Here is a 23,433-nt window from a genome sequence, read left to right on the forward strand (position 1 = left end):
ACGTGATCACTACTGGGATATCGGATTTGGTTCGACGTGGATATTAAGAAAGCTACAGAAAACACACCATGATTAACGGGTCGGGCTGCTCCATGAAATCCGGCCCATTTAAATCAAGATTTATGGGTCTAATTGGATCCCATTCGAAATGGATTAATGAAAATTATATGATGATAATTACTGAACAAAATTAAGTCTAAGTTTCAAATTCTAAAGTTTTTTGTAATATATATATATATATATATATATATAACGATTTTCCTAAAAAAACACTCATATTTTGGGTATTTTTCAATCAATATTGTCTATTTTGCTTTTTTAAATAGTATCCATAATTTACAAAATACCCAAATTATTCCTTAAAATTTTTTTGGCCTGTTACAAGGTTTTGATAATCACAATAAAAATACTGTAAATGATCTAAATAGATTTTTAACCACAATCAAATAAACTCTAAGCCTAAAAATATAATATTGTAATGGTCTATAAGCAATGACAATAAAGAAAAACACGATATGATGTCATTTACAGGATTTGTAATATTTTTAATATATCAAATAAATAATATACATTTATTTATTTATATATATATGTAACTTACTGCACTCACAAAACAATACTAATAGCTTTTGCTTGCAACAGATGGCAGCAACGCTTTGGTCCCTTCTTGGTTGGAAGATGCAAGCACAGTGGCGACATGCATGGGAGGTTAGCAATCCATGGGCTTCTTTCCTTCTCTCTCGATCATGGCCGTGTCAGAGGGCAAATAAAGCTGTGTGCTGTCCATGGAAAGCGCAGCTTGGGACCAGTTCAAGAACACCCAATGAACTCTGCTGCAAGCAGTAAGACAGCTTATCAAGAGCCGCATTCTCTCGTGATGATGCCTGCATGCTTAAAGGTGTGTGTGTGGCCCTGTGAATGCTATGAGTATGCCCCAGGGATCAACGATGAAGGAGACCATGGGATAGCCGAAAACTATAACCTAAAACTAAAAGGTTATCATCATCTGTAGTTAATAATAAATAATTCGTCTAGATGTAGATAATATTGAACTCGAAAGAGTTCCTTATGAAACCAGCATCCAAGACTTTGAAGTAAGATGAAGTTTTGTATACTTGTAAATGCCCCATTAGTGTTTCCTTGTATTATAATCATTAAATGCTTCGACTGGTCCAGTGTTTGTTTGTTGAACATGAGATATAGAGGCAGCAAACTGTGGACATGAGCTTGCTCCGTTGGCCAGAAGCAAAATCTATTGCTCTGTTTGGCTTCCGAGATATATTAGTTATCATTATTAAAGTGTGTAGAGAAGTGAGATGACTGACTCATAGATAAGCAAGCTGATGACTTGGGGGGATATGCCAACGTTCTGTAATTGTAACATTCATTGGTTCCTTATGCGGCTTCTACTAGCTTGTATTTGCTTGTATATAAAACTGATGACTTCGATTTTATATAATCATCGTCTTCTACTAGCTTGTATTTTCATCTCCTGAATTATTCGGGTACATCACCAATGCAATCTTTGCAATAGCTCAACAATAGACCTAGATTGGATCTGAATCCTAATAACATATATCATATTAATGTTATAAAACTCGTATTCGAGAAATTAAAAATCAAGCTCTCCACTATAAGAAAAAAAAAAAAGGTCGAAATACTCTCAATTTATTATTTAATATAAACGATATAGAAGATTCCATAATATCAACCGTCTATAATATAATTATTTATTTTATTTTTTTTATTTTTTTTTTAAAATAAATAAATCCATTTTTTAATCAAAAACATAGACGCAGTGATCGGATGGATCATTGTGTTATTGGTGCGTTTGGCCATGCGGTAGGGAGCGTATTATTTCTGCCATCGTCGGCCAACGCAACCCAACCCAACCCAACCCATGCGCCTCTCAGTTGACGTGATTCCCTATGCCTTCGATTTCTCCTCCCCCTCTAAATAGACTTCCCCCACTACCACTCTCCGCCACCATCTGACCCCGCCACTTTGGTAGGAGCGCGAAGGGATCGGACTGCCCGCTGCCTGTTGCGGAGCAGAAGAATGGTGGCCGGGCGTGGAGGCGGCGGTTGGTTCCGGAAGCTGAACGGCGGGGGATGCCGCTGGCCGTGGAAGCTCGGCTTCGCTACCTCCTGGCGATGGAAGTGTCCCTCCCTCCTCCTACGCTTCTCCTTCCTCGACGACCTCCTCTTCCGCATCCTCTACTGCCTCGAGGCCGTCGTCCTCGTCGCCGCCCTCTGCTTCTTCTATCTCTGCTGCGGCTGTCACATCTAATCGCTCTGCTGCTTGTATTCTCTGTATTGATGCCGTCTCTGTTCCCGTCGACGCAACTTTGGCGTCGCTGTTGTGCTTTGGAATGTGTTGCTCTTCTTTTTTTGCCTTATTCTCGGGGATCTAAAGATGGTCTTGAGATCGAATAGCTTCCATCGATACCACTCTGTTGTCTACTACTGATTGGGCAACAAAGCAAAAGCAGTCGACACAAAAGTCAAAAAGACATTCTGACCTCCTCGGTGAGTGAGATTATAGGGAAGAAAACATCATCATCAACCCACAATTTTGCTTCCAGATTGAAAGTTAGAACAGCATGATCTGCTTTATCCATGGGAAAGAGCATGGAAGAGACCAAAATCATGCATGAACACAATACAATAATATGCTTCAAGATTCCACCACCCCGTTCATTGATCTTGCAATAGCCACAGCATCACATCAAAAGCATGAAAAAACTGAGTTTAAGTGTTACCAATAGCATCGTCACCATAAGACAATCCACTAGGTTTACAACTTACTATAACAAAGTAGATGAGAAACAACAGCTAAGAGACTTGCATAACTACGCAAGAACACATCCGTAGACTGATAAAAGACCAACAAGACTTAACAAAGACAAAATAGTACATTCAACTAAGCAATTCCAAAACTTCAATTAATCTACTAACAAAGTTTCTCAGCGCTCACCAAATAAAGCGTTCACTCGAAGGTCCATGCTCCCGAACATTTGCAAGCAAGAGAGATGAGAACTACATAAACAAGTTGGGTCTTGATGCTTTGTATGTGGTTTTTAACTTCCTGGTTGGTGGCCGGACCTTCTTGAACACCAGAGGAAACTTGATTTTGGAATCATGGAACTGCTTGGTGCTCTCCCTCTTGCAAAGTTTAGAAGGAATAGTAGCTGTCTTAATAATTTGGATGCAGTGACACCTCACTCGATGACGAGAGGCCATCTCATTGTACATTTGTTCAACAGCACCATTTAGAGTAGTATCACGGAACTCCTTGTACATGTTGTGGTAACCTGTTCTGCTTTGATACCTTAGCCAGATCCCATAGTTCTTGATCTTAGTTGGTTTACGCTCAAAAATCTGCAATCAATTTGAATGTTTCATGAAAAACTTATAAAATAAAATGGTCAAAAATAGGCTAACAACAAGTTGGATACAAACATTACAACCAAGAAACCCTTCACAAAACTCAAACAAGAGAATCCACAGCAGAATAGGTGTCACGACATTATAGCAATGAGGTAACTGGCAACTGCATAACCAAGTAAGAGATCAAATAGATTTCACAAGTCTCAAATCTCATCGTCAATCATTTCAAAACAAATGTGGTAAAATCGTGGAAAAAGATCACATCTTTGACCCTTTTACACTAAACACCTGAAAAGAGGATTAGCATGAGGCCCTTTCCCAGAATCCTGCATCTTGCTGTGGTTGCGATGTTTGATAGCGACAAATATTTTTTTTGTGAAATCATACCTGCCTAAGTTTAGGTCTAGTCAAGGACAATAGGCGCTAAAAGATGCCAAGGTGCCATGATGCCCGTGGCGCTAGGTGCTGGCCCAAGTGACCCACCTAGCGCCTGGGCTGCACTCGATTGAAGTTGCCCGCCCGACCCACTTCTCGAGTGCTCCGGCCACGCCTGGACGCCAAGGTGACTTCACCGGTCAAAATAAACTATGTTATTGGGCCTCTTCACTAAATGGCTTACTGAACAAGACATCTAACAAACAAACGATGTCTGACATGCCAGATGTCATCGATGCATTTGATGTCTCAAAGTCCCATCACATTGATAACTCAATCCCCTAAGATGGTGCTTATTACATGCAGCAGTTCAACTTTAACAAGACTACTGCCAGTTTCATCTTTACATTGAAAAAGATGTGGGCGATATCAGATTGGACCAATAGTAAGATTTTTAAAAGTATCAAGATCAACATAAAACTGGTTCTCAGTGTATAGTATGGTCTTGTAACTGAAAAAATATGTGATTACCATAAATCATGCCCAATGGTTCAACGAGGCTGAAGACTTTCCAAAAGATAAGAAGTAGCTCAATAGGGAAATCGTCACTCACAACATAGCATGAAGATGAATAAAGGAAACACATAAATACTATATAACCACCCAGTTTTATCTGTTAAGTAGGATATAGAAAATCTGTTGCAAGATCTGTGCAATACAAGACACCAACAAAGAGAAGGTATCAATGATTATACTGCAGAACAGTAATAACAATCATAATCCATAATGATTATAGATCATCAGATCAATTACAACATATTATCTGATTTCAAGGGAAGATTCTAAATTCATTATTCCATTGAATGAAGGATTATGTTAGTTTATAATGATAAATATTTCATCATCAATTTTGACTTAAGCATTTTGAGTCATGAGGTTTTATGCTTCCCCAAAAATGAGGTCAGTAATCCTATTGGATAAGTTTATGATAATGGGATATCACAGCCTTCCCTTTTAAGGTTTTAACAAAGTCTCATGGTCTAACACATGACTCGTAAAGCCCGGCACAGCAGTGCCTTCGATATATGCCTACAAGACAATTCATAATAAGTTTTTCCTACTTAGACGCACTCATCACATATACCCAGTACTAGGTCACTAAAATACTTGGAATTCAGAATTAACAGTAATAGACGCTCTGTAAAATAAAATAATCCTCCTCTCACTTCCAAGATGGAGATATGAGACAAACTAAGATTTCATCCATACCCAATTTCTACGGTAATGGAAATTATAGGACTGCAAGTCAGAAGAAAAAGACATTAAACTAATAATTGATTTAAGAGAAAAGATATTTGACCGAGAGGTAACCGTGGATCAAAATCAAAATTTGACTGCATGACCACATATTTCTCAATCATAGATTGCTAGTTGTACAATTAATAGATCTTTGCAATCACTGGAAACAAAAAACCTAATACAAGAACAGTAGAGTGAAACAACAGCCGCAAAAAAGAATCCACCTCATTGATCGCCAGCACCTGCCCGTTGCTCTTTTTAACCTTCTTGAGCTTCCTCAAAAAGTACCTGTAATTCAAAGCCGTAAACCTCAAAAAAAATAACCATCAAACAAACATTACGAACAAGAAAATGTGCGCTTAGGACCATCGATGGAGCGAGATTCGTCAAATGGGGCGCCCGGAAGCCTACCAGAACTTGGATTTCGCGCGAACCTCGTTGGTCGCCCACAGCTTCATCCGGTAGATCTTGGGATGCTCATCGGTCGACGAAGGGAGTGCTCTCCCCACCACCTGATACTGATGGAACTGCAAGAAACGAGGGAAGACAGCATTAAAACCGCAGAACCAACGGATGCGAGAAATCCACCACCAGAAACCACAGAGGACAAGGAATGGTAGGAATTTGGCACAGAAGTATGCATCGAAACGCGGTAACCATGAACTACGACGAAGAAAACGAAAGACAACTCACCCTAAACGCCACCATTTCCTCGCCCCTTCTCTTGTTGGTCGCCTCCCCTTGCAAGCGCCGGCGGCTTGCTGGATGGGGTCGATGTCTCGCGGCAGAGAAGCATGAAGCGTGCGGTTGTTGCGTATTTATAGCCATAGGTAGGTATCGTTCGAGTCCGCCAAACCCTAATCGGGCCTCGTAACGGGCCGCATGTTGGGTTCTGCTTCGGGTGGATTGCTACACAAGTAATTTTGTTAGATAAAAATAGGACAGATAACACAAGTACAGTGATATATATATGTATGTATATATATATATATATATGTATGTATATATATATATATATATATTTATATATATATATGTATATATATATATATGTATATATATGTATATAAATATGTATATCATCGCCTTTACAGTTGATCATAGGAATCTTGCTCTAGAGATGCCAATAGAATCTTGACAATCTCATGCATCGTGGGTCTTCTACTGCGCTCTTCCTCCAAACAAGACACGGCTATCTTAACCATGGCCGCGGCCTGCGCGTAATTGAACTCCCCATTCAATCTGTGATCCACCACATCTCTCACCCACGACCTGCCATTGCCATCGAGCTGCTCCTTCAGCACTGCCACACGACTCCTCACGTCCTGCTCCACGCCGTCCACCGCTGCCCAGTCGGAGACCCGACTCCCCTTCAGTAACTCGAGAAGCACCACGCCGTAGCTGTACACGTCGACCTTGGCGGTGATGGGGGAGTTGAGCGCCCACTCCGGTGCCATGTAGCCCTTCGTGCCTCGCACCCGCGAGACGTTGAAGCCAGCGGTGTCCCGCTTCGACAACTTGGCCAGTCCAAAGTCGGCGATCTTTGCTTCGAACTCGCGGTCGAGGAGAATGTTTTCCGGCTTCACGTCGCAGTGGATGACCCACTCCAGGCACTCATGGTGGAGATACGCCAGTCCCCTCGCCGTCCCCACCGCGATCTTGAACCTGTGATTCCAGGGTAACACGGCGCCGCCGCCGCCGCCGTCGGCGAACAGGTACTTGTCCAGTGACTGATTCTGAACATACTCGTAGACCAGGAGCCTGTGCCGGCCTTCGGAGCAGAAACCCCACATCCTAACCAGATTCATGTGGTTGATCCTTCCGATCACGTTTACCTCGGCCCAGAATTCTTCTTCTGCCTGCATCACATCTGTCAACTTCTTCACCGCCACCACCCTCTTGTCATCCAAAACGCCCCTGTAGACGGTCCCCGACCCACCCCTCCCCAGCTCCTCTTTGAATTTTCCGGTGGCCTCCCGGAGCTCACGGTATGGGAACCTCCTGAACTGACTGCCAATCAACTTGTACCCTTTCTGCACTGACTTGAGCGTGTCGTGCCCCCTGAAGATACACCACCAACCTATGAGGATGAAGACAAGCTCTACTGCTCCAAGCGCTGCAGCAAAGGCGTAGAGGTACACCCACTTGGTGTTGCCGCCGTTGTTTCCATACATCTTCGAAGAGCCCAGTACGACACTAGAATTGACGGGATTGCAGGCAAGGCCGGATTGGTTGAAGCCGGACGAGGATTTTACGGACTTGGGTACTTTGAGGAAGATGCTGCTCGGGAATGACGTTGATCTGTAGCCATTGAACAGTGTGCTCTTTGGGTAACAGGACCCTATTGCATTTTCGCCGGATTTCTGGTAGCCGAATGCCAGGCAGGAGCAAGTCGACATGCACAATCTCCTGCAGGCCTGGAAGGAGATGAGTGTTGTGTAGGTGCTCATATCGAACCCATAGAAGTCAGCGCCCGTGAGCTCTATGAAATGAAGCTGGTGCTTGGTGTAGTGGCCGCAAGTCATGTTGAACTTTGGCTTGCAGCCTTTGTTCCAGTCGCGGGGATCGTTCATCTCGTATCCCGGAGGACAAGAACACTGGCTGACAGAAGGCAAGTACTCGCAGATCGCGTTCTTGCCGCAGAGGCCATGCACGGAGCAGATCTGCCGGAGAGCGACCCAGGAGACGGACCACAACCCGTTTGACCTATTCAAGCTGTAGAGTCTGAGATTACCATCGTAATCCACTGTCAGCCTCCTTTTGATGCCGAGGCCTAAGTCAGAGGCGTTGAAGTTGAGGTTATCGCTCGACAGGAATCGGCCTGTGGCATCCAGAACTGCGATTCTGGAGCTGTTGTAGCTTGATCTCCCGTTTCCGAACACAGTGTAATCCGGGCTTGGCCAATAGATGCTGGAAATCTCCGGTCCGTCGTATATAAGCTTTAGGACGTTATCGTTGTCGAAGTAGAGGCTGTAGTAGCCGGAGCGGGGATCGTCTTTGGCGACCGGCGACACGAGCCGCTTTACTTTGGTTAGCTGCTGTGAAGGAAGCAAGGTGTGGGTGGGCGATGCGAAGCTTTGCCAGTGGATACGGCCATCTCGGTCCTTCAACACCAGGTTGCCGGAGTTGAGGAGCTCGGCTGACGAAACCCCGACGGAGCTGGTGTTGGTGTCCCACACCGTGGATCCATCGACGTCGGAAAGCACCAGTTTCCCGTCTCGGCGCAGAGAAACTCTGGAGCCACGGCCATTCACCGGAGTGTCCCGGTTGGCGGACCAGACGACGGTGGCGTCTTTGGAATAGGTGAACCAGATGGAGAAGCAATACGCATTGATGCCTACCGCGTGGAATCCACAAGAGAAGGTGCCGTCCAATGAGGTGATCAGAGTGGTTGCCTTCTCGTCCTCCACCGAGAAGGACGAGCCGACTTCCATGGTGGAACGAGGCGTTGCAAGGGAGTGAGCGAAGACAGAGACGAGGGAGAGAAGGGTAAAGGAAGAGATGAGCAGCAGCTGGTTTCTCATGGCTGACGAAGAGGAACACAGTTCTGGCTGCTGGCTGTAGGAGTGTCTCATGGTCCAAACATTTGGTCTTCATTTATAGATGCATAGATAGATACACATGGAACTCGACAAATACGTATGCGTGTTCCTTAACTCACCATTCCATGCACCCTTCTACACGTAGTTCCATGTCTCTTCCATACGGCAGAGGAACTGCAGTTCCATGTCGACCTGCAGATTGCCAACCAAGCTATCACACGCATCTAAATCGAGGGACTCTCTCTTCAAGCTTTTTGGTGGAATGTTGACCTTTGAAAACACCGCCTCAAGGCCGTCAGCTTCGAGTTAGTCATCCATGAACGGACGCATCCGAATGGTAAATGTTGGTTTGGCAAGTCGCATGATCAAGCTTGTTATCTCCTATTGGAAGGGTTTGGACTTTGAAATCAGATGCACCACAAGTGGCACCACAGCACCACAAGAAAAACCTAAGTGTTTGCTTTAGGTTTAAGTTCATACTCAGTTCAATAGTTTGGGCTTATAGTTGAGGTTTTTCTTGTTTAGTATTTTCCGGTGTTTTATGCCTATGAACATCTTCCTAAGGCATTTGTAATTGTCCTTTTATAGTAGTGATTTGCTCCTCTTTCGTCCGTAGATATAGGTCAAGGTTAATTGACCGAGCCACGTAAATCTGATGTTCTTGTCGCTTTTATTCTTTCCGCTTTATTGTCTTTGTCAGGTTGCTAAAATTACTCTTTGGTAAATTTCCTGGGGCTAGCTCTAACAAATTGGTATCAGAGCCTGGTTCTGGGATTTTTTGGCAACAATGACAATATCAAAAATCATTGTCGAGAAATTCGACAGAAATGTCAACTTCGGCATGTGGCAACTTAAGATGGCGGTCATTCTGGTTCAAGACGGAGTTGATTTGGCATTACAGGGGGCTGAGAACATTCCAGATGGTACGTCAATGGAAGATCTTGCGGGTATGGATAAGAAGGCCCGATCCAGCATTATTCTAAATCTCTCTGATAAGGTTTTACGGGAGGTAGCTACGGAGACTACGGCTAAGAGCATGTGGGACAAGCTTAAAGCCCTGTACATGAAGAGGACAGTGGAGAATCGTCTCTACTAGAAGCAGAGTCTATATATGCTTCGGATGATTGAAGGTACATCTATACTCTCACATCTTGATAAATTTGATTCTTTGGTTATGGATTTGGAGAATATAGATTTAAAAATTGATGATGAGGATAAGGCTTTGTTACTCTTGTGTTCTCTTCCCTAATCTTTTAAGCAATTCCGTGATACTTTGATTTATGGAAAAAAAACAGCTTTGTATCAAGAAATTAAATCTGCATTGAAATCTAAGGAGCATATAGACAAGAATGTCACTTGGGAAAGTAGAGAGAATCAGGCTGAGGGTCTGGTTGTTATGGGGAGAATGGATAAAAGAGAATTTGACAATAGTAGATCTAAATCTAGATCTAAATCCAGACATAGAAATTTGGAATGCAGATATTGTCATAAAATGGGGCACATTAAATCTGATTGCTTTAAATTGAAAAATAAATTAAAGCAAAAGGAAAAATTTGTTGAGAAAACTATTGAATCCGCTGAAGTTAGTGTAGCAACTGATGAGAATGTTGAAAATATTTTCTCTGCTAAAAATGAATGGATTTTAGATCCAGGTTGTTCTTATCACATGTGTCCCAATATGGATTTGTTTTCCACGTATGAATCTTGTAATGGTGGAATTGTTTTGATGGGCAATAATGTCGCATGTGATGTTGTTGATAGAGGCACAATCCGAATTAAAATGCATTATGGTATTGTGAGGACGCTCACTAATGTTAGACATGTTCCTGATTTAAAAAAGAATTTCATCTCTTTAGGTACCCTAGAGGCCCTTGGGTGTAAATACACAGCTGAAGGTGGAGTTATGAAAGTTTCTAGAAATGCCCTTATTGTTATGAAAGCTTGTAGGTCTAGTAGCTTGTATATTCTGTAGGGAACTACTGTCACAGGTTCGGTTGTAATTTCGTCATCATCATTGTCTGATTCTGACATCACCAAATTATGGCATATGCGTTTGGGTCATATGAGCGAAAAAGGTTTGAGCATATTGAGCAAAAGGGGTCTACTTTGCGGATAGAGTATTGGGCCACTTGATTTTTGTGAACACTGCATTTTTGGAAAGTAGAAAAGAATCAGCTTCACTTCTCCGACAGTTCACAAAACGAAAGGTACTCTTGACTATATTCATTCAGACCTTTGGGGTCCAGCTCAAGTTCAATCTAAGGGTGGTGCCAGGTATATGTTGACTTTCATTGATGATTATTCCAGGAAAGTTTGGGTTTATTTTTTGAATCATAAAAATGATGTTTTTCTAACATTTAAATAATGGAAGGCTTTGATTGAGAAGCAAATAGGTAAACAGATTAAGCGGCTTCGAACAGATAATAATGGCATGGAGTTTTGTGAATGTGACTTTAATGAATTTTGCAAAAATGAAGGAATCGTTTGGCATTGCACTGTTAGGATGACGTCTCAGCAAAATGGTGTGGCCGAACGTATGAACAGAACACTTTTGGAGAGAGCAATGTGTACGATCTCAAATGCAGGGTTGACAAAGGACTTTTGGGCAGAGACAATTAATATGGCCTGTTACGTTGTCAACCGCGCTCCTTCTGCAGCACTTAACTTTAAAACTCCGAAGGAAGTTTGGTCAGGTACTCCTGCTGATTACTCTGATTTAAAAATTTTTGGGTGTCCAGCATACATGCATATAAATGAAGGAAAAGTAGAACATCGAGCTAAAAAATGCATTTTCCTTGGGTATGCTTCTAGGGTGAAAGGATACAGATTATGGTGTTCTGATCTCAAATCCCCAAAATTTGTAATAAGTAGAGATGTTACTTTTGATGAATTATCTATGTTATCTTCTAAAGAGGAATATACTAGTTATAAAAATGATAGTGCGCAGAAGCAGGTGGAGCTTGAGATTGGTAGTTCTAATTCTTTTCAGTCGAACTCTTCTACTCAAAAAATGCTAGTAGATGGTCCCGAGTCTACTGACGCAGATGATCCAAAAGAAGAGCAATACTCCATAGCCAAGGATAGACCACGAAGAGATATTCGACCACCACAAAGATATGCAAATTTGGTTGCATATGCTTTGTATGTTGTAGAAAAAACAAGAGAAGTTGGTGAGCCTACTACCTACTCAGATGCAGTTTCTTATGATAATTTCGCTAAGTGGTTGATTGCGATGAATGAAGAAATAGAATCTCTTCATCAAAATAGAACTGGGGATCTTGTGAAGTCGTCTTCGGGTAAGAAAATTGTTGGATGCAAATGGGATACTATTGCTGAGAGAAAGGTCATTGTTTAGAAAATTAATACGAAGGACAATCCTGTTGATATGCTTACGAAGCCTCTTCCGGTTTATAAGTTCAAGCAGTGCTTGGACTTGGTTGGTGTTGATTATTGGTGATTGCCCATTGGGGCTTTTATGAAGAAGGTGGAGTAAGTTTTGTTGGGACATGCCAAGGTGGAGATTTGTTAGTTTGGCAAGTCCCATAGTCCCACATCAGGAAAATCAAGTTTGTTATCTCCTATTGGAACTATAAATAAGGGTCTGGGCTTTGAAGTCAGATGCACCACAAGTGGCACCACAGCACCACAAGAAAAACCTAAGTGTTTGCTTTGGGTTTAAGTCCATACTCAGTTCAATAGTTTGGGCTTATAGTTGAGGTTTTTCTTGTTTAGTATTTTCGGGTGTTTTATGCCTAGAAACATCTTTCTAAGACATTTGTAATTGTCCTTTTATAGTAGTGATTTGCTCCTCTTTTGTCTGTGGATATAGGTCAAGTAACCTTGACCGAACCACGTAAATCTGGTGTTCTTGTCGCTTTTATTCTTTCCGCTTTATTGTCTTTGTTGGGTTGTTAAAATTACCCTTTGATAAATTTTCTGGGACTAGATGTAACAGTAAACGTGCTCGCTCTGTTCACCATTGTTTTCTTGCTATGTGATATGGCAAGACATCTACGACCAGTCTCACTTCGACAAAGACAGACATGGTCATTGCGGGTAACACTGTTCTTCGTCGAACGCCGGGACTTGGACAAAGGAGAGTGTTGTTTGGGGGCTAATAAGTCTTGTATTATTCCAAATTCTACGGGAAACTACAGAGACATCGTCGTCAACCTTCCCATAGTACAAAAACCACCATTCAACGTTGCCTGAACTCGAACAATAATTCCACCAAATACAAGCCAATACGTGAACAGCTGCAAGCACACAGAAACAGAACACACATCCAAATCACCGTTGCTTTGTAAAGACAAATATGAGAAGCAAAAGAAGCCCTGAAGAAGGCATAGCAACAATGCTAAAAGCATGTGTGAACATCTTGCATCACCAATAGCGGTTTTAGCATACGGCAAAAATATTGCAGCAAAGACTAGTAAGATAGCAGAATGTCACAAATAACAGTGAAGAGTTTGAGCAACCAAATGGGAAGATATCTTAACAACAGTGTTCAACTCATAGCCAGTAAAGGTGCCGGGAGGAACCAGGATTTGTTGATCTAACTTGGCATCATTTGAGAAACGATGCACAGCCAACCAACCAACCGGTTGTCTATCAAGAATCCGGAGCGATGTCTTGCAAGAGTATGCAGCAGAGGTGGTGCCACTAGTGGGAATGCAGGAACAACCCTAGTAAATACTGGTAGGTAGATCATCACTGGCTGGCACCATTGTGTCCTCGCTGTCGATGTCGATGTAGAACACACAGGCAATCTTTTCCAGGTTGTTCTGCTGGATTTCCTTATAAGCAATCATCCAACTTTAAGTCAGATCCTAATTTCCATCAAGCTGCTAGATATGTACTTAGATGCATGCCAACCCCCAAGATTTGTGGAGTAACCAAGTCCTAAAATGGAGCTGCACACAGAGCATACACAGCGTTTACTCCAGTGCAACTGCACCCAACAGGCTTAGCAGGCATCTGAGGCATTGAAGCCGAGAAAGCAGTATCAACCTTGACCTGAGTTGAAGCCGGAGAGACTGGCAGAGATTTATCGGCTAAATTTGCCACAGGAATCTTCTCAGTCAAGGAAAAACCAAAAAGCCTGCAACCATTTCGGGTCACATTCTGCTCATTTCCTATGCCCAACTTACCATCCGAAACAGAAGCATGCACTTTATCCATTTCGGGTTGCTGATTGGCAAAATGACAACAACCCATAGTTGGAGGCCAGAACGGGAATTTTGCTTCTTTCACATGCAGTGCTTCTGAGCCGTTTAACTTGGAGAAGTAGCAACCACCATCACCCCTATCTTGACCATTCGTGCTAGATGCTGACTGAACCAATGTCATTCTGGAACCTGCTTCTTGAAACATTAGCACCGACGACGGTGAAGACGCTTGAATTGGTGGCAAAGATGGTTGAACAATAGTAACATATCCCAAAGAAGATGGAGGCAATCTACTCTCAGCATGAGATGTATGAAATCTATCAAACAGGCCGTACACACCGTTCCTTGCATGAGCATCAGATCGGGCTCCAATGAATGGAGGACATTTTGAGAATACTTCTTGACCTTGCAAGACCTTTTGGAATAGGACAGGTTCGCTAAAGCCTGTGCAATTGAAGGTAAAGTCAGCTCCATATGATGTTCTGACCCTATCCCTAGTAACAGATTCACCTACGATGCAGCTGTTTGCACCAGTGCAACGTCCCTTACCATCCGAGTATTGACGATTTCCAATCTCAGAAACATGAGAGGCTGTTACACCAATGTTACTCGGAGTTCTAAGCCTCGTAAATTCTTGACCTTGCAAGACCTTGTGGAAACTTGCAGATTCCCTCAGGTCCAGACACCCATTTCCATCTGCAAACAAATGGAAAAGAAGTATTAGAAATATCCAACAAATGTATGGATGTTCTTTGGCAAGCACGTTAAAGACCTACTTGGAATTGGAAAATCCATATTGACAGAGGGAAGACAAATTTTGGCCCTCTTGGAACCCGTTGTTGACAGGCTTCCAGAGCCTAAGACTGAACCAATTGGTTCGATTTCCCAAGGTGATATCCTGTTTTGCCTATTAGCATCCATATCATCATCCCAATTAACCTGAAAAAAAGAACAAATACATTTTAAATCAGCAACATAATGCAAATTGAATAACGAAAACAGTTGATGGCTCAATAATGCCAAAAGCACAGAGATAAGCGCTTTAGGTTGTTTCACTGACACTCTGAAACGAGCTATACTTATAGTGAAATCCACTTAAACATCATAATGGGCAATACCCAATTCAAATCCAACCAAAAAGCTCAGAGAGCCCATGCCTTGTTTCACTGACAAATAGAAATTTTACTATAAAAAAATGCCTCCAGTTGACATTGAAGCTATAATTATAGTGAAATCATCTCCTATTTGACCAGAAAATATCTCATTGCTAAGCAGATGATTGTCAATTAAGCCCACTTATCCAACCTAAGGCTTATGGACTTGAAGTTATACGAATCCTATGGGCTTCATCCCCCTGTACTTAAAGTCTATCAAGGTTGATGTGTTGAAGTTAGCCCAAGAGGTTTGATGATGCAATTCAGTTATATGCACAGAGATGTAAACAAGATATATCACAGCTTGTCTAATTTTAATCGTCTACATAAGACAGCATCATAGTTGGCAAGCTGAATATAACAGGCTTGTTGTCTGGGAACTATGTAAGAAACTTAACTGTGTGTTTCATTCAAAATGTAGCCATCCTAAACCTCGGAATGATATACACATTTAGGCTAGTTAGACGAACATAAAGTCTAGTATAAAGAAAAGAAAACCAACTTTAAACTAATCCTTTTTACAGTATAGCACATTGAGCCAAGATTAGAGCAACATCATGGTCTTATAAGAAATGACATGGATGAAGATCAACCTTTTGAGAGAGACATGATTAATCAGGAATCAAACCATAAGATACACAAGTTTTATTTCCTCAAGGAATGAGAAATTCATTCTTATTTTCGGACTTGTGACCGAGATTGTCCTCGAGGATAACACAGCTATACTCTCCTGCAGTATCCTAATTCTCTGATACATGCTTTAGATATATAGATGGATAAATGAAGAAGATTAACGTACACTCTATTTTATACCAATCTTACAATTTTTTGTAAGCTGCACATTATATATGCCATCTAAATTAACAAAAAGGAGGAAAAAGATAATAAATATCTTAAATCAATGCAGGCATTTTAGTTTTAACATGACAAAATAGGGTAGTCCAAGATGGCACAGAAGTCTGTTGACCCTTCTTATTTTTGGCCAAGAAACTATTTGCTTCATATAAGAAAAGGACGGATCAAGTATATGAGCATACCAACAGACATTTCCACTTTGAACCAGGCCATCTAACAGGGTCCATGTCACTGATCCCAGTTATCAGTCCTGTGGACCTACAAGAGAAACATAGGCGAATCAAATTCAACATGTATCAATTTAGATTCTGAAAGTAAATGTGGCAGTTAATGTACCACACCTTCTCTCTGTGGCATCATCACCTTCATAAAGTATTTTGAATCTCATTCCCGCAGAAATGGAAGTATTTAAGCTTTTTACAAATTTCCAGTATGGAACTATGAACTCTGAGGAGCTTGCCCTGCAGGATATGAACCTAGCATTTAGAAACTATTTTAACTTTGAAATAATATTTCTGACCACCACTGTTTATTAACACAAAATGAGCTCTTGGAGATACTAATGATTTGTTAGTTAAGGACAACAAACTAGATTGTGAAATAACTGATACAAATGTCATTTGGGTAAAACATAGGAAAAGACATTTCGATAAAAGGACCCACATAAGCCCTATGAGATACAGGATTTAGGGAAATTTGGACAATTAACAATGAAACAGTAATTTGGCTAACTAATTATGTTGTGATTTATTAAGAAACAATTTATGCCAGATTCAACAATCAACAAAATGGGGGTGCTATCTACAAATACAAAGGAGTCTGCCTTGCCTAGAAGCTGAATGAATATGTTTAATACTATCTTCAACTGAAATAATTTAGGGAACAATATCAAATAAACTAAAAAATTTATAAACAATAGTAGCATTTGCAAAAGCATACTTTTCTGTAATTGTCAATAAAAAAAAATTTTGTGTTAATCATGGATGTTTTGCCAACAAGGACACCTAGAAGCTTGTATTTCAAAGGTTTGTTGATTTGATAACACATTGAACGAAGCACATTAATCAGTACCAACTGACCAATCAAATTTACGTACGCCTATCATTATTTTGGAAGATAATCTATATACTTTTTACTCGATAAATCAAGTTCAGATCATGACTCTTACAACTCCTGACTATTTAGTAACATCTCTTAAGTTATAGGACACCACCGCTGAAGATAGAATTGCAGAAGTATTTTGTTTTTCTGGAAGCTTACAAATTTAATCAGGCTTGTATATAATCTGGAAAGACCATGTAAGGAAGCAAAGATATTATTCTGTTTCTTATGCTAATTATCAGTTTTCATCTCACTTCATATCTGGATGATATTGCAGAGGAGCAAGAAGATTCCAGTTGAAACTTAGACCACTCCTCATATTCAGCAACTATTAAATCTCGACAATCAATAACTTGACACAGAAGACAAAGGTTACAGAAAGCACAACTCCGCTAAAACCAGGCATACCTTGGGTTATAATAGATGTCGAAGGCTTTTTTGTTGGACACAGCATCAGCGACAGCTGCCAGTGTCAATAGATCCATGTTGCCACTTTGATGTTCCAAAACAGGGCCGCCGCCTTTGAATTGAGCTGCCCTCCTAACACCCAATCTAAGCACCCCATCATTGCCCCTATACTCATCAAGAAAAATTCATTTATGTAAAGGATTTTCATGTCTATGTTTGTTAGTGTGCAACATTATAATAAAGCCTACCGGAGAAAGAGCACTGCATCTCCAGAGCTGAGTTTCTTCCTATTTACAAATGCACTCCATCCAGTTGTAAGAAGATGTCGACGTGGTTGACCTAAAGAAGCAGATAAATCCACATCTATCAGTAGGAGATGTCAACTTGAATCTTCTAAAGGTTATGTCATATTAAGTGGCTGTATCACCCATCTAAGATTATGATTACAACTAAGATTTCTAATGTATTAGTTAATAAATGATGAAAGTGGCATTGTAGTGATTTATCTCCAGGAGGGAAAATGGTTCAACATTTTACAGATAATTCCTCGTACAAACATTTTAAAGACACATCTTTAAATGAGAATTCCAAAAAGCTCCCTCAGAAAGTAGTACAAAGCAGTATAGTGCAACAAAGTTTTTGGAACTAAACAACCTGGATAAATGGTAGTGTCAAGCAGTGTTTAAAATGATCAATGTTCATTTACTTATGATTCATATTAATAGCTAAAATGTCTTTAAATACAGTAAAGAATTTGAGCACAAGTGGCATTGTAAGAATAGCACAAATGACACTACAAGTCTTTAATCCAAAGTAGACCAAATTCCTCAAATGACATCTGGTTTGGGTAAATACCTCTGTAGATATGTCGAAACCTCCATTCCATGCTGTGCAAATCTTTTGCAACGAGCTCCTGCGAAGGCCTTTGCTGCTTGTAGTCCTGTTTCGAAGAGAGGAAGCAGATAACACAAAAGGTTAAAACTTAAAACAATGTTCTTCGCGTCAAATGCCCTATGTTACATAGAATCCATTTCAAAGTAGAAAGACTGTATAAATGCCAAAAAACAAAAAAAAAATCCAATCCAAGATAGAAGAAGTTCAAGAATGTCTAGTCACCAGGGGAGGGAAACAATCCTCGGCAGCTCGGCGTGGCACGGAGAAACCCCCGTGGGTGCTCGTGTCAGAGGCAGTGAGAGTCTTGCAGAACATATGGGGTATTGATGTCCTGCTTATACATTCAACATCCTCTTCTTCTGCATCTCCTTCGAGCTCACCCTTCTTAGGTCTTCCTTCAAATTCCTGAGCCAAAAACGTGTCACCACATCAACTAATATGACAGGGAAACACAACTGACTTAGATAAAGCAAAGCTTCAAAACTCACATACCCCAAATTTAAAAAAGAATCACAAAATCACCAAAACATAGATCAGATATATTTCACTTCATATACCACAATTGATATGTCGGAAAGAAGGGATATTTGCCATAAATACCTGTGTAATCTAAGGTGCTTCTTTTTCTCGATTCAAGAACAGCTATACGTAATAAATATCCTAGTTTTAGATGAGATAGCTTAAATCGAACCCCAGCTTTTCATAAACACTCACATCGAAGAGCTTCGTACTCCACAAAATGGAAAATCGGGAATAAGAAAAAGCCTAACCTCGCTTTCTACGACAAGAGAGAGCTGAGCATAGACCTCATCTGTAGCCGCATCAGCCTGCGTCCATTGTAGCCCCAAAAGAGCAAGGTATGAGGCCAAAAACCCCACCTTTTTGAAACCCTAGAAAAGAGAAGACGAAGCAGGGTGGGTAAGTGAACGAACATGGAGCTTGACGTCGACCACTCGGCAGAAGACATGAGGTGGCACATCGTAGCCGCTGCCGACTCCCCCTCTCCCACCGCTGCCGTCGCCGCCCTCCCTCGAGTGCTCGAGATGCCCTTGCGGCAAGTACACGACCAAGCTGCCCTTCTTCGGCAACCATATCCGGGGCCCCGCGCACGCGTGCCACAGCTCCAGGCACACCGACGCCGACTGAAACGCCTCCTCCGCGGCCGCCGCAGCGGAAACGGCGAGGTGGGCCGGGTGCTGCTCCGGCTCCTCTTCCTCCTCTTCTATCGTGTTCAAATCGATGCCCATTCTCCCCAAACCCAGAGAACCTAGCAGCCCAAGAACCGAAAGGCAAAGCCAAGAGAGAGAAGACCCGGAGGTAGGGGACGGAGAGATAGCTGTAGGATTCTGGTCGAGATAAGGATTAGGGAGGGAGGGAGCGCACAGGGGTGGTGAAGGGACGCATGATGGCGATGGTGGCGAGGCTCGTGAAGAGGAGAGGAGGAGGGGGCTGCGCTGAACTAAAGGCTGAGGGCCTAAAAAAGACAAGCGTGGGAGGCGGGAGACGAGCGGCAGGTGCACCAGAAGCAGAGCAGAGCGGAGAGCAAAAGAACAGGGTGCAGCAGAGCAGATAGATATAAGAGCTAAACACCAAAAGCTCAAGCTTTTCCTTTTTCTCTTTCCCCCTTACTCTCTCCTCTTCCTTGGGTCTCCCCAACCATTACATAAGCTTTCCCAAAAGGAAGCGAGTCAAAAGCGACGCCTCAACCATGTCCCTTCCGTACCCTCTGCAGCTGGCCCGACCCCCATAACTCTCTCTCTCTCTCGCTTCTCACCGAATTATTTTCATTTTACCTCTCCGCCCAGTCCCAGACTTCTCGCTGTTGTGATGCGGTTGTCGTGGCTGCTCCTGCACAGCAGCGGCTGGCTCCGTGTCAATGCATGAATCGGATGGCAAATGGGGAAGAGAGAGAGAGAAGTCGGGTGAGGACTGGTCGTCGCAGTGCCCCGGTTTATCACCTCCCATTCTCCTCGCTTTTATCGGTGGAACTGTGCTGCTGATGCTGCAATTGCTGCAGCGGGCGCAGAGGAGGGCAGGCAGGGATGGTGACGGCAGCAGAGCTGCCGGGGGGCGCTTTTACTTGGGCTGCTACCGCGAGAGTGACCTTTTCATCCATTAATCCATCTTATTTCGCATTAAAGAGACACACAGACACAGTTTCTCTCTCTCTCTCTCTCGATCTTTATCTTTCGTTGCACCATCAGACGACAAGACGTAAGAGCCCTGGGTGGTGCGTTAATTATTATTGCTGCAACGCTTGCCTCCTCCTCATCCTCCTCCGTAGGCCACTGCAGACTTGTGTAGTTTGCGTCGGCCCCCCCTCCCCCCACTCGGTTCTTTACAGAATTGTTCGGACGTGGAATCACGTCTCACAGACTCACACATGTTGCTGCTAGGAGATCAGAGGGAGGGACCATCCCCGGCTGTGCATGAAGACGGAGGCTTTAACTGGCAGTGCCTCGGGTTTTATCATCCTGGACCGCCCATGTGCCACCCCCTCATTGAGAGAAACACAAAAGAAAAGGCATGGAAAAGAAAGGTTTTTTCGAAGCACTGCAGCAAGCATAAAGGCAGTGGCTTTCTCGTCCCTGTGGAGGTGGAGGTTTTTGCATGGCCCTCCCACACTGCTCGCTGTTTTTGTTCCTCCTCCTCTTGTTGGTGTTGCAGGAGGCCGGTCCTGTCTGTCTGCTGCCACTGCAGTGGGGATAAGGTCGGTAGATTTTGGCTGGAGATGGAGGTGTCGATCGGGCTGAGATCCACTGCTTGGCGCTGCAAATTGCGTCGTTTGATTAGGAGAGTGCCATCGGAATCGAGGGGGTTGTGGTGGAGGTCGGACCCAAGATTAGGTATTAGGTGAGACATAAATAGCTACATTGGACTCGACCAGGTTTGACGCCATGGGAGTGATCCATCAAGCGCCAGTTGCAGAACTGTGTGTCTTGCAGACACCAAAATAATGTGGTCGCCGATTGATTGATGGAATTGTCGGAAAGTTTCCATCCAAACCACCTTCTCCACCTCCTCTACTCTTCAGTAAAAACCATGTTAAGATTCTAATTATGATTAGTATCGAATGGTATCGAATATAACAAAGATTTTAATCTCGTATCTCGCGATAGCCAACGGATATGATTCTTAATACTGATATATATCTATTTTCTTTTATTGAGTGTGTCCGATTAGTATAGTCAGAACGACGATTAAGTCGAGAATAATTTAGAATTTGATTATTCATAAAATTATGAATTATAATAAAAATAATACATTGAATAATGAAACCGAGGGCAGAATAGTCATTTTTATATTTAAGTATAAAGACCTTTTCGAGAGGGTCATTATCAACCAATATAAACGTGTGAGAATCTATATTCATTCAATCATTCATTCATATTTCGAATGTAATGGATTGGATTATACATGTCCATATCCAGATGTGAGTTCCAATAGTCCCAACAATGGCGTTCTCTTTCATGTTTCATATCACCTTCTCAAGTCAATTCATCCACCAAAATGATTTTTATGATAGATTTTGTCTTCAACAATATTATATATATTTCTTCACCACTAAATTTATCCTCCTCGTTTAGTGATAATAATAATAATAATAATAATTATTATTATTATTATTGACGGTTGGCGAGACGGAACGTTGGGCCTGCTTAATTAGTGGGGCCTGCGCTGGCAGCTGCAGGGACCCACGGGATGTCCGCGAACAGGAAGAGGCTCACATGGTGGGGGGAGGTGAGCTACCGGCGCTGTGCTCGCAGGGACCGAGATTTAAAGTACGTCCATCAATGCTCCATAAGAACTCTGTGCAAGCCTCTCTCTCTCTCCTCCATGCAAACCCTCCTCTCACTTTTGTAGGGTAACGTTACTGTCCTTTAACTACCCCTTTCGCCGGCAGAAGGACCCCCCCGGGTAAACCGGAGCACCTCTCGATCCTTTTCCCCCCTCCCCCTCCTCCTTCATGGTCTTTGGTTAAAACTACTCTCTCTATCTCCAGTGCCGGGTGCCATGCACAGGGCTTCCCATTTGTTTATTGTCCCTCAGACATAGATGACCACTCTATGAACATGAAGAGAGAGAGAGAGAGAGAGGGACGAGTGGATGAGCACTGGAGAGGGAGGACCCATCACCAGTTATGGACGACAATGATTTGGTGTAGTGAGAGGGGAGGACCCATCACCACCCATGATCATGGTAGGTGGGAGCCCCCAACACACCCGAATAGACTGGAGCCGGGCCCCAACCCCGGCGGTGAACTCTTTTTCCCCCTGTCGGCTTTGTTGCGTTTGTGCTTTGTGTCTCCACCCCCTCCTTTGGTGGACACAGCAACTTTGGCTGGACCCCTTCCCTTTACGTCCATCGCAGAATTCTACCTCTCTTTCACATAGACGAGGGTAATCGGGATAGGTAAACGCTAGCACTGACGAAGGGCCCGCCAGAGAATGACAACTGAGATCAGTCTCTTTCTCTCTCTCTCTCTCTCTCTCTCTCTCTCTTGAGATGCCACAGCAGCACACCTTTTAACATCACGCATCCTTTTCTTTCCCTTTTGCTGTTACCATCCCTGGTGGTGCATCCACAGATACTGATGAGTTCGAGTTCTTATCTTGGATTCCGCTTAATCCAACATCAACGACGAGCAAGAATGGTGCACCTCCAATAATAGTTCGACATGATTGAACTCGCAGCAGCTGTGTTCGTGGTGACCGGCAAAGTTTTTGAGATTAGGAGCATGATCGTCATAGGGTTTGTTCATTAGCGACATGATAACCCTAATCCACTTCAGGTCTGCTATCTTTTCGGTGCAGGAGGACCCAAGCAAAAAGTAGCTTTGATGCAAAGAGGGAGGAAACCAGATTGCGAGTCATGGGTCACGGCCACGCCTCAATGCTGCCTCCGATAACCTGCTGCTATCAGTTCACGTACCAAACAGTGACAGCAAAGTGGGCATAAGAGGCTATATGTAGGTCAAAAAGATGGACACTTGTCGACGTTGATGTGGCCAACTCATCTAATTTATTGTTCATTGATGTCTACTTATTTTTATGATCCAGTGTTGCTCTATTTAGCTTTGTTCCAGTTCCCAAAATAGCATGTCAACTTCACGATCATATTTCAAGTTATTGCACACCATCAATGATCTCAAATATGGTTTAATTCTTGTTTATCGACACATCAGTAACACATGGCTAATTAACATGTATCTATCACTCACAACTAGATGATGAGATGTCGATTCACA

The 23,433-nt window shown here is 42.6% G+C and overlaps 3 protein-coding genes across 5 annotated transcripts; all 3 read right to left on the reverse strand.

The window, feature by feature from the left end:
* Window positions 1–2,736: 2,736 nt before the first annotated feature.
* LOC135608539 (large ribosomal subunit protein eL20-like) lies at window positions 2,737–5,852 on the reverse strand. The gene is made up of 4 exons (XM_065101559.1): window positions 5,757–5,852; window positions 5,475–5,590; window positions 5,288–5,351; window positions 2,737–3,380 (listed from the first exon to the last, which is right to left on the reverse strand). Exons 1-4 carry the CDS (start codon window positions 5,769–5,771, stop codon window positions 3,039–3,041), a joined length of 537 nt encoding a protein of 178 aa, XP_064957631.1. The 5' UTR covers window positions 5,772–5,852; the 3' UTR covers window positions 2,737–3,038.
* A 299-nt stretch (window positions 5,853–6,151) lies between these two features.
* Window positions 6,152–8,602, reverse strand: LOC135607649 (putative receptor protein kinase ZmPK1). Its single transcript, XM_065099607.1, has one exon. The coding sequence runs from the start codon at window positions 8,585–8,587 to the stop codon at window positions 6,152–6,154; it is 2,436 nt and encodes an 811-aa protein (XP_064955679.1). The 5' UTR covers window positions 8,588–8,602.
* Window positions 8,603–12,948: 4,346 nt separating this feature from the next.
* LOC103979742 (auxin response factor 15) lies at window positions 12,949–20,217 on the reverse strand. 3 transcript variants are annotated; one of them, XM_009395930.3, is made up of 11 exons: window positions 19,118–20,211; window positions 18,956–19,012; window positions 18,408–18,590; window positions 18,147–18,231; window positions 17,540–17,630; window positions 17,292–17,456; window positions 16,124–16,243; window positions 15,965–16,040; window positions 14,550–14,712; window positions 14,323–14,469; window positions 12,949–14,217 (listed from the first exon to the last, which is right to left on the reverse strand). In XM_009395930.3, the coding sequence occupies exons 1-11, from the start codon at window positions 19,430–19,432 to the stop codon at window positions 13,508–13,510; spliced, it is 2,112 nt and encodes a 703-aa protein (XP_009394205.2). In that variant the 5' UTR covers window positions 19,433–20,211; the 3' UTR covers window positions 12,949–13,507. The 3 variants fall into 3 exon arrangements, with proteins under 3 accessions (XP_009394205.2, XP_064957632.1, XP_009394204.2); XM_065101560.1 differs by having other exon boundaries at window positions 12,949–14,469; window positions 16,127–16,243; window positions 19,118–20,217; XM_009395929.3 differs by having other exon boundaries at window positions 12,949–14,469; window positions 19,118–20,214.
* Between the last annotated feature and the right edge of the window lie 3,216 nt (window positions 20,218–23,433).

This window comes from Musa acuminata, chromosome BXJ2-3 (assembly GCF_036884655.1).
Source record: "Musa acuminata AAA Group cultivar baxijiao chromosome BXJ2-3, Cavendish_Baxijiao_AAA, whole genome shotgun sequence".
NCBI lineage: Eukaryota > Viridiplantae > Streptophyta > Magnoliopsida > Zingiberales > Musaceae > Musa > Musa acuminata.